Raw genomic sequence first — 12035 nt, forward strand, 5'->3', positions numbered from 1 at the left:
TGTTTCAGGTCCAGTCACCTTTCCTCAGAACAGGTTTTATTGTTTTTCCAGCCTTGCTTTTTAAGGATCCTATGTTCACTTTGCCCTCTACCAAGTTTTTAAAATTTATTTAAAGAAGCTTGCCTTCAATTGCAGCCTCCCAGATAAGAAATGGACAGGTGTCTGGTTGGGGTGGCTTAGTAGTCTCAATGTGTGCCTTTGGACTCCAGGGAGTATGTCACAAACAGCCATTTGTCTCCATAGGGGCCAGAGCATAGGGGCAGGTGTCAGCGGGGGCTGGCCAGCTGGTCCGCAGTCATCTCTCTGCCACTATTATAGAGTCATAGAGGTGTACAGTGAGGAAACAGATCCCTTGGCCCAACTTGCCCATGCCGCCCAGTTCGCACATTTAATCTAGTCCCATTTGCCTGTGTTTGTTCCAGATCCCTCTATACCTATTCCATCCATGTATCTGTCTAAATGTTTCTTAAATGACTAAATTGTACTTGCTTCCACCATTACTTCTGGTAGCCTGTTCCAGACACTCACAACCTTCTGTGCGAAAAAATTGTTCCTCTGGACCCTTTTGTTCACAGAGATTAAAGAGGAAGGGAGGTGGGGGTTGGAGGGTGGGAAGTGAGGCAGGTGTAGGCGTATTTACATGGTTTGGGTGATGACCTGGGGAACTATGAAACCCCTGGGATTGAGGGATGGGGCACCTAGGGGGATAGGGTTTGGGGGCACAATTACATGTTAACACTGAAGCTGAAAACCAGTGACAGAGGATTGCTCAGTATCATTTCTATCTTGATGCATGTGGACATTGAGAAATGAGAATGGCCGTGAATGCATTTGCAATGGGAGGTGTCAGTGAGCTGGAGTATGAGGGAGGAGACTACAACTACAGCTGGTCACTGGTGTTTCCCAGGGGTAGAATGTTAGCGCTGCACCCATGAGATGTTGACATCACAGCATGCAAGCTGTTTACTCCCTGGTGCTCATTGTATCCCCGTCCCATAGAACAGCTTTAGGGACCAAGGAGGGAAACTACAGGCTGCAATGTAGCCTTACCCTCAGACATGGACAACCACACAAATGATCACAGACTCTAACAATATACGGAAATGGAAGCCATGGGCCCCACATGCCCTCACAAAACCTTTCAAATCCCATCCCTCCTGCTGTGCCTCACATTTGCAGATGGAGTGGAGGCAGCCTGGTCCCTAGTGGATTCCATTGGTCTTGAAAATATAGCAGAACAACCATGGTGATATTTTTGCCTGGACAGGCCCGACATGTCAAGAGTTTTCCCACCTGAGGCAAGCTAACCCTTCCCAGCCTGAAGCTCCATGGATGGGTGGGGAGGCAGGCAGTATGAAGGTGGAGGGTCCAGCCACCTCTGCAGTCTCCTGAGCATGCATTGCTGAGGGACTTGTGTGTAGTTCCTCCTCCTGGCACTCACTGTATTCATGGATATGTGGTCAAGGCTCCTCCTCTCAGCCTGGCTTTTGGTCCTGAGGACGAATGTGTGAATGAGTACAATGCATGTGACTTTCTGGCATCACCTCACACTGCAGCTGCCAACCTTTCTACGGATCCAGATAGTTGCTGGACTGACTGTATCACTCCAATGTCCTGTAGGCCTGCCAATCCTCATCATCTCTGAACACATCCATGAAGGCCCTCATCACCAGGACAACAGAGTCTTCCCCAGCCATGGGCTGAGAAGGTGCCTGTCAATGGCAGTTCTCTGAGTTTCAGTGGCCTGGGGCATTTCTCCCTCCACCCAACTGAGCAGTGTGAAGTCCTCAGCAGCCACCCATCCCACACTCCCTTTGCCTTTCAGGCCCACCCATGTTTCAGTGTCCCTTGTCCAGTGGGCAGCCTTGCCGATGCCTCCTCCAGGCTGCGCGTGGTCTCTTCCTCTGATTTTGAGGAGATGTTCTGGGGAGATGTTGGCCTCTCGGCTTATATTCTTGCACACCAGCTGCAACTGTAAGACACAAAAGGCAGGAGGCCTAGATGCAGTTGGCAAATGGCAGTATGTCAGGGCCACTAGAAGTGGTACTTACTCGGTTGCGGGGACATTGCACTGGGGCCTTTTGAAGCTGGTGCACCCATAATCGATGCTGGTCTTATGGTGGCTTTCTATTGAGTAGCGTGTTCTTCCAGGCATGGTGCTTGGTAAGATGGGACAGAGAGACAATGTGATACTCACCACTGGGTCTCAACGGCAATTAAAGCAGCAAGTTTGGTAAGATATGGCAAGAAAACTCGCCCAGCCTCACAGCAAGTTTCACTCCATCAAACCCAGAAGTTACATGATGCCAGTTTATACAGCAACAGGTATGTTTGAAATCAAGCTTTTGGAATACTGGCCCCAGCACTCTGAAAACTTCTGATTTCGAATAAACCTGTTGGACTATAACTTAATGTCATGTAACTCCTGACCTTGTCCACCCCAATCCAACACTGGCATCTCCACATCATGTCCACCAAATCCAACAGAACTCACACTTAGCCAAGAAAAGTACAATTCCTCCCATAGTTTCGGGAAATTGTCCTGAACACACTTGACGAATTATTCTGCCTGGCTAGCTCAGCCAATTTGACTTGTGCAATCTACGTGAAGATCAAAGTCACCCAGGATTAATGTCCTGCCTTTTTTTTACATACACTTATTATGTCCTGCTCCAAACTATCACCACAAGTTAAAACTACTTTTAGTTTCTGCTAACCATTTCTGTTGTGTAAGTACCAGAGGGACAAATGTAATTTATATCTTTGACCCCACTATAAAAGTGAAAACTCCAACTTATTTCGTGGTAGCTTATGTTTGTTCCACTGGACTTTTCTTTTCTGATTTTTATAATGCCCGCAACAGGTTTGATAATTGGTTTCTGTTTCTATTTCTCAAACAGTGGCACATTTCATGTTTCACATAGAAACATTGAGAAAACATAGTAAACTGTAAGTCATACTGTGGTGTAGGAGTGATCTCAGTTTGTGGATGATAGTTTGATATCAGGTGGGTTAATAATGGGGAGGATCCTTCAATCTCTTTCAGTGGTTTCATTGCGTTCGCATGCAAACTACAGCAATGACTCAAACTATTTCATCAAACTATTCCATAAGGTATTTTTCATGCATCTGACTTATTAAATTGCCTTTTTTTGAAAACATTCATTTCTTCTGACTTGCCCTTAAGTTAAACTGTATAGGAACAGCTCTTCCTCGACACTGAAGGAAGAATTCTGTCAAACCTGATCGTGTAATATCTTGCAAATATCACCACCATTAACAACTAAGCACAAAGCCAACCAGGAGGAGCTGGGGATTTCTTCAAGCAGCTCTATTTACATATGTATGAAGAACATTTTGCCTTTAATTTTCCCTAAAGTGAAAGTTACTATGAGCTGAAATTATAATGCAGAAAGAGATATGCCTGAGGGTATCAATCATTCTCACCGTTGTGTTTCACGCTAAGCAGGGAGAACTCTGGTAAGACTTCATGTTCTATTTTATTATCTGTTCTGCTATTTGCTGAACAGAAAGCAACAATGAATGAGATTTCAACTCATTCACAAACCCATTTACTTATAGAGTTAAAACTCGGCCCTCACAGCAAGTAAGCAACTTTGCTGATGGACCAGTAAGCTTACTGAGTGAGCGGCTGTACAATACACATTGGATCATAGAATCCCTACTGTGTGGATGCAAGGCCATTTGCCCCATTGAGTCCACACTGACATTCCGAATAGCATCCCACCCAGACCCACCCTCTCTCTGTAACCCTGCATTTTCCATGGATAATCCACCTAACCTACACATCCCTGGACATATGGGCAATTTAGCATAGCCAATCCATTTTGCCTGCACATCTTTGGGCTGTGGGAGGAAACCAGAGCTCCCAGAGGCAACCGACACAGACACAGGGAGAATGTGCAAACTCCATGCAGTCACCTGAGAGTGGAATCGAACCTGGGTCCCTGACACTGTGAGGCAGCGATGCTAATGACTGAGCCACCATGTCGCCCTATTATTTCCACCTTATGCTTGGTTCTCAGATTTCAAGTGGACCATTGGCTGAAGTAATATGTGTATACGTGCAAATATATGAACTTATGAAGACATGAATCAGGAGCAGTGGTTTGCCATTTGGGCTCTCAGGACATTTGTCAAGATCATAGCTGTTTTGATTGTGGCCTCAATCTACTTCCCTGCATATCCAGCGTACTTGAATATTTTCTTGTTAGTCAAAATCCTATCAACCTTCATCTTAAAAATACTCAACGATTCAGCCTTCACTGTTGCCAGGGAAGAGAATTCCACAGATTCATGGCTTTTTGAGGGTAAAATATTTCCTAAGCTCCATCCTAAGTGGGAAACTGCTTGCCTTCAAGGGACAACAGCCTTACAGCATCTATCCTGTCAAGTTCCCTCTGTGTTTTATATGTTTCGATAAAAATACCTAATCCTTCTAAACTCCAATGCAATCAGGGCCAACCTGTGCAAACTTACCTCACAACATAACACTCTCATCCCAGGTATCAACTGACTGAACCTTCTTTGAACTAACTTTATGCAATTATGTGCTTTCTTAAATAAAGAGACCAGTACTGTACTGTAGATATTGTCTCACCAATGCTCTGTACAACTGTAGCAAAACTTTCCTACTTGTATATTCTATTTACCCTGGCAATCAACGACACCATTCAATTTGACTTTCTAATTACTTGCTATACCTGCATATTAACTCTTTTTTTGTGGCTTGTACCTCAGAGCTCTGCAATCTCTCTCAATTTAAATAATTATCCAGACTCACTCTCTAGAGGACCATGGCTCACTGTTGTTATAACAGTCAAAATGTTGTATAATGGTCAGGGAGTTGGACACCTCCTGGAACAGAGTGTCGAATTTAATTTCCTCCTCCCTGATGCATTGCAGTATCTGCAGTTTGGCTTCCAGCTCAATAATTCTGAGCTGAATTTCCTCAAATTGTAGGCACTTACCACAAATGTGTTTGCCTTGGTTCACAAAGGTATCCATGAGCTCCCACATTGTGCAGCTGCCACATATCATCTGCCATCCTTATGACATTTTAATTCATTTAATGACTAAATTTTAATGAATGGGTTTAGTCTTGTGCTTATATTTTATCATTTCAATAACTGCTGTCCTACATTAGGGGTCAAAGTTCAAGCTAACTGAATAAATGAATGACAATGAGAAGAGGGACGTTCAGTACAGGACGGAAGATTTTATATCTGAATGCAGATAGTACACGAAATAAGGCAAATGTGCTATTGGCGCAGATCAAAATTGGCAGGTATGACGTGGTGGGCATCATGGAGATGTGGCTGCAAGGGAATCAGGACTGGGAGCTAAATATCCAAAGACATGCATCCTATTGAAAAGACAGGCAGGTGGGCAGAGGGAGTGGGGTTGCCTTATTAGTAAGAAATAAAATTAAATCAATAGCAAGAAACAAAGTAAGGTCGGATGGTGTAGAATCTGTGTGAGCAGAGTTGAGGAACTGCAGAGGTTAAAAAAACCATAGTTGGAATTATGTACAGGCCTCCAAACAGTAGTCAGGAACTGGGGCGCAAGATGCTCCAGGAGATAGAAAAGATGTGTAAGAAAGGCAAAGTTACTGTGATCATGGGGGATTTCAATATGCAGGCAGACTAGGAAAATAAGGTTGGTAGTGGATTGCAAGAAAAGGAATTTGTGGAATGTGTACGAGATGGCTTTTTGGAGCAGCTTGTGGTGGAGTCCACTAGGGAACAGGCAATTCTGGATTTGGTGTTGCGCAATGAGGCAGGCTTGATAAGGGAGTTTAAGACGAAAGAATCCTTAGGAGGCAGAGACCATAATATGATAGAAGTTACTCTGCAATTTGAGAGGGAGAAGGAGGAATCAGATGTAGTGGTTTTACAGTTGAATAAAGGCAACTTTAGAGGCATGAGGGAGGAGCTGACCAGAATTGACTGGGAGAGGAGCCGAACAGGAAAGACAGTGGAACAGCAATGGCAGGAGTTTCTGGGGGTAATTTGGGAAACCCAGCAAAAATTCATTCCTAGGAGAAAGAAGCATACTAAAGGGAAGACGAGGCAACCATGGCTGACTAGGGATAGTCAGCATAAAAGCAAAAGAGACAGCATATAATGTGGCGAAGGGCAGTGGGAGGCCAAAGAAATGGAAAGCTCACAAAGACCAACAGAGGACAACGAGAAAAGAAATAAGGAGGGAGAAGATTAAATATTGGGGTAAATCAGCCAGTAATATAAAAGAAGATTTCAAGAGTTTCTTTAGATATATAAAGGGCAAAAGAGGGGCAAATTGGACATTGGACTGCTGGAAAATGATGCTGGAGAAGTAGTAATAGGGAAAAAGAAATGGCTGAGGAACTGAACAAGCACCTTGCATCAGTGTTCATGGTGGAAGACATGAGTAATATCTCAAAAATTCAAGAGAGTCAGGAGTGGGGGGCTGAGGGGCAGAGGTAAGTATGGTGGCCATCACCAAGGAGAAGGTTCTAGAAAAACTGATGATGCTGAAGGTGGATAAATCATCTGGACCAGATAGACTACACCCCAGAGTTCTGAAAGAGATAGCTGAAGAGATACTAGAAGTGTTTTTGGTGATCTTTCAGGAATCACTGGAGTCAGGGAGAGTCCCAGAGGACTGGAAAATCATTAATGTAACCCAACCCCCCTTTTAAGAAGGAATAAGGCAAAAGATGGGAAATTACAGGTTGATTAGCCTGACCTCAGTCGTTGGTAAGATTTGAGTCCAGTGTGAAGGATGAAATTTCTGAATATTTGGAAGTGCGTGGTAAAATAGGGTGAAGTCAGCATGGTTTCATCAAGAGGAGGCCATGCCTGACGAATCTGTTAGAATTCTTTGAGGTGGTAATGAGCAGGTTAGACCAAGGAGAGTCAATGGATGTTATCTACCTGGACTTCAAGGAGGCATTTGACAAGGTGCCACACAGGAGGCTGCTGAGTAGGATAAGGGCCCATCGTGTTAGAGGCAAGGTGCTAGCATGGATAGAAGCTTGGCCGCCTGGCAGAAAGCAGAGAGTGGGGATTAAGGGGTCTTTCTCAGCATGGCAGCCAGTGACAAGTGGTGTTCCGCAAGGGTCAGTGTTGGGACCACAACTTTTCACTTTGTACATTAATGATCTAGATGAAGGAACTGAGGGCATTCGGGCGAAGTTTGCAAATGATACAAAGATATGTAGAGGGACAGGTAGTATTGACTAGGTGGGGAGGCTGCAGAAGGATTTCGACAGGTTAGGAGATTGGGCAAAGAACTGGCAGATGTAATACAATGTAGGAAAGTATGAAGTCATGTACTTTGGTGAGAAGAATAGAGGCATGGACTATTTTCTAAATGGGGAGAAAATTCAGAGCTCTGAAGTGCAAAGGGACTTGGGAGCTTTAGTCCAAGATTCTCTTCAGTTAAACTTGCAGGTTGAATCGGTAGTTAGGAAGACAAATACAATGTTGGCATTTATTTCAAGAGGAATGGAATATAAAAGCAGGGATGTACTTTTGAGGCTTTATAAATCTCTGGTTAGACCACATTTAGAGTATTGTGAGCAATTTTGGGCCCCATACCACAGGAAGGATGTACTGGCCCTGGAGCGGGTCCGAAGGACATTCATGAGAATGATCCCAAGAATGAAAGGCTTAACGTATGAGGAACGTTTGAGGACTTTGGGTCTATGCTCATTGGAGTTTAGAAGGATGAGGGGGGATCTAACTGAAACTTACAGAATACTGAATGGCCTGGACAGAGTGGATATTGGGAAGATGTTTCCATTGGTAGGAGAGACTAGGACCCGAGGGCACAGCTTTAGAGTAAAAGGAATGTGATTTAGAACGGAGATAAGGAGAAACTTCTTCAGCTAGAGAATGGTGAATCTACGGAATTCACTGCCACAGAAGGCTGTGGAGGTCAGGTCATTGAGTATATTTAATACAGAGATAGATAAGTTCTCGATTGTCAAGGGGATCGAAGGTTATGCGGAGAAAGGAGGAGAATAGGTTTGAGAAACTTATCAGTCATGATTGAATGGTGGAGCAGACTTGATGGGCTGAATGGCCTATTTTCTTCTCCTATGTCTTTTGGTCTTATGATCTTACTCTCATGATATTGTTGAGATAAATAAGTAACACACACTAGTCAGTCACCTCCTGCTTTGCTCTGATGTCACATCTCAATTTTCTGTCTGAACAGGAGTTCTGATTGGCTCCTGGTGAAAGTGGCCCTATTTCTCTCACTCTTTTCCAGTACTCACAATTGAAGATCATAGATCATAGAATCATAGAATCCCTACAGTGTGGAAACAGACCATTTGGCCCAACAAGTCCACACCGTCCCTCTGAAGAGCATCTCACCCAGACCCATTATCCTACCCTGGCATTTCCCATGTCTACCCACCTAACCAAAACATCCTTATTGAATTCTTTGAAGTGGTGACCAAACACGTGGATGAAGATAGAGCAGTGGATGTGGTATACATGGATTTAAGTAAGACGTTTGATAAGGTTCCCCATGGTAGGCTCATGCAGAAAGTAAGGAGGCATGGGATAGGGGGAAATGTGGCAGATTGGATTCAGAATTGGCTGACCCTTAGAAGACAAAGGGTGGTAGTGGATGGAAAATATTCAACATGGTGCTTAGTTACGAATGGTGTACCACAAGGATCTGTTCTTGGTCCTCTTCTATTTGTGATTTTTGTAAATGATTTGGATGAAGGAGTGGAAGGGTGGATTAGCAAGTTTGCGGACGATATGAAGGTGGGTCGCGTTGTGGATAGTGCGGAGGGCTGTTCTAGGTTACAAAGGGACATTGATAGGATGCAGAGCTGGGCTGAGAAGTGGCAGATGGAGTTTAACCCTGAAAAGTGTGAGGTGATTCACTTTGGAAGGACAAACTTGAAAGCAGAATACAGGGTTAACAGAAAGATTCTTGGCAGTGTGGAGGACCAGAGGGATCTTGGGGTTCATGTTCCCTGAAAGCTGCCACCCAGGTGGATAGAGTTGTTAAGAAGGCGTATGGTGTGTTAGCTTTCATTAATAGAGGGATTGAGTTCAAGAGCCGTGAAGTTATGCTCCAGCTATACAAAAGCCTGGTTCGGCCACATCTGGAGTATTGTGTCCAGTTCTGGTCGCCTCATTGCAGGAAAGATGTAGAAGTGTTGGAAAAGGTACAGAGGAGTTTTACCAGGATGTTGTCTGGAATGGAGGGAAGGTCTTACGAGGAAAGGTTGAGAGAGCTAGGGCTTTTCTCTTTAGAACGTCGAAGGATGAGAGGTGACTTGATAGAGGTGTACAAAATGATCAGAGGTATAGATAGAGTAGACAGCCAGAGACTTTTTCCCAGGGTGGAGGTAGCTATTATGAGGGGGCATAGTTTTAAAGTGAGTGGAGGTAGATATAGGGGAGATGTCAGAGGTAGGTTCTTTTCTCAGAGAGTGGTCAGGGCATGGAATGCATTGCTGGAGTGGAGTTGGCCTCATTAGGGGCATTTAAGTGGCTATTAGATAGGCATATGGATGATAGTATAAGGTAGGGGTGGAGGTTAGACAGACCTTAGGATTAGGGTAAAGGCTCAGCACAACATCGTGGGCCGAAGGGCCTGTACTGTTCTATGTTCTATCCCTGGGCACTATGGGCAATTTAGCATGGCCCATCCACCTAGCCTGCACATCTTTGGACTGTGGGAGGAAACCAGAGCACCCAGAGGAAACCCATGCAGACACAGGGAGTGTGTGTAAACTCCACACAGACAGTTGCCTGAGGCTGGAATTGAACCTGGGTCCCTGGTGCTGTGAGGCAGCAGTGCTAACCACTGAGCCGTTATGCCACCCAACTTGTTCACATTTGCAGGAAGAATAGACAAAAGTTTCACCTTCTCTGCGCTGTTCATATTCCTGCCTCTGATTTCACTTGTTCTCGTTGCTCGCTGACTGAACTCTTTCTGCCCTGCCCTGTTTAAATCCCATCTGCTGTTCATGCTGTTCACCTACTGTAATGGTACTCCTAAGGTTTGGCAAAAATATATGGGCTATAGTTCCTGCTGATGTTCCAAAGGTTTCTGTTAGAAGTGCACTTGTGAGGATTGTTATGCCTTACTGGAAATTGAGCCTATTATATCTGCACTTGTCATTAAAGTTAAATATTTTATCAAAGTCTGCAATTTACTTCAATTTACCCGTGTTTAGAAAGTAAAGACTAGCTTTCTGTACATAGCAAGAATGCCTATTTATTACAACTAAATAGACTCTCACTGCACATAAACAATTGTGAACGATCAACATATAATTCTAAATAAAAACTGAAAGAACTGCGGATGCTGTAAATGAGGAACAAAAACAGGTGTTGCTGGAAAAACTCAGCATGTCTGGCAGCACCTGTGAAGAAAAAGTCAGAGTTAATGTTTCGGATCAGGTGACCCTTCCTCAGAACCCTGAGTAAGGGTCACTGGACCTGAAACGTTAACTCTGATTTTTTTCTTCACAGGTGCTGCTAGACCTGCTGAGCTTTTCCAGCAACTTCTGTTTTTGCAACATATAATTCTACTTGTTAAAACTCTAGTCCCTTTATAAAACTGCCTCTACACACACAGACATAGAGAGAAATAAAACAAGGGTGCCACGGATGGAGAGAATGACTGGGAAGGCAGTTCAATGGTCACTGTCCACAGGGTTCTCTGAGATGATCCTTTTGGCTAGTCAGAACTTACTGCCCCTCAAGCCTCCTTTTCCAGGTGCTGTCACTTGCTTGCAGGAAGCACAGGGTGACTGGTTCACAGGCTTATAGTCTTACGACTTGCTAGTTAAGAGTCATACCTTATAGCAACAGATGAGACAAAATAAACCGGCTTTCTTCAAGCTTGAAGTGTTTTAATTCACTGCAGAGAAAGGGCAGCTCCTTCTTTTTCAGAGGTCCACTGGCTTCTGCAAACTCTTTCACACTTACCTGAGAGCCAATCACATAGCTGTTGGTCGGCAGAAAGCCTTTACCTTCGACAACTGTCACTGATCCACAGACCAATCAGTTGCTTGTTGCCAGCTGAATCTCTCTCATATGTGCCCACTGGTTCCTGTTCATCTGTTGTAATTTCTTTAATAAACAGCTGTGTAACATCACATTCAGTCAAAGGGCTGGTCTGATTCCAGTCTGGGGATGGGTGAGGAGATGAAGGCTTATGAAGGGAGGGAGCCTGAAACCTGATCCTTTGATTTATTGTTTACATCAGGGCAGGGACAAGTTCCAGAATGCCAAGGCATGCCTTTCAAGCAGCTCAACTCACCTGGCAGCTACTGTGGCTAGCTCCAAATTGTTTCTGGGGCTGTAGGACCAGGTCCAAAAAGCACTCCCCCACCTGAAGATATCTTGCTGTTCAGGACTGTTTTACACCAGCGGACTGTGGAACTTTCCTAAAAAGGAACTACCTAAAAAGGTATGTAGCAGGTTAGCATGTGTGCAGGAGGGTTTAAGTTCAAGGCAGACTATGAAAGAAGCAAAAAGGAAGGATAACTCAGGAGATATTATTAGAGATGTTGGAAGTCATGAGGGTAAGAAAGCTAGCATAAAGGCACTTTACCTGAATGCTCGTAGTATTCGTAACAAGGTTGATGAGTTAATGGCACAAATCATCGCGAATGAATATGATTTGGTAGCCATTACGGAGAAATAGTTACAGGATGGTCATGACTGGGAGTTAAATATCCAAGGGTATCAGACTATTTGGAAGGACAGACAGGAAGGTAAGGGAGGTGGTGTAGCTCTGATATTCAAGGACGACATCAGGGCGGTGCTGAGAGATGATATAGGTTCGATGGAGAATGAGGTTGAATCCATTTGGGTGGAAATTAGAAATTCTAAGAGGAAAAAGTCACTGATAGACGTAGTCTATAGGCCACCAAATAATAACATCACATTGGGGCGGGCAATAAACAAAGAAATAACTAATGCCTGTAAAAATGGTACGGCAATTGTCATGGGGGATTTTAATCTACATGTAGTTTGGTCGAACCA

General features: G+C 44.2%; 1 protein-coding gene across 1 annotated transcript in view; it reads right to left on the minus strand.

Moving 5' to 3' along the window:
- LOC125485382 (adenosine deaminase 2-like) overlaps positions 1-2100 on the minus strand; it is an 11832-nt gene extending 9732 nt beyond the window's left edge. The window contains exon 1 of the mRNA XM_048607895.1: positions 2052-2100. Within this exon, the coding sequence (XP_048463852.1) occupies positions 2052-2100 (49 nt within the window). The remainder of the gene's footprint in view (positions 1-2051) is intronic.
- Between the last annotated feature and the right edge of the window lie 9935 nt (positions 2101-12035).

Source organism: Rhincodon typus, chromosome 18 (genome assembly GCF_021869965.1).
Source record: "Rhincodon typus isolate 14 chromosome 18, sRhiTyp1.1, whole genome shotgun sequence".
NCBI lineage: Eukaryota > Metazoa > Chordata > Chondrichthyes > Orectolobiformes > Rhincodontidae > Rhincodon > Rhincodon typus.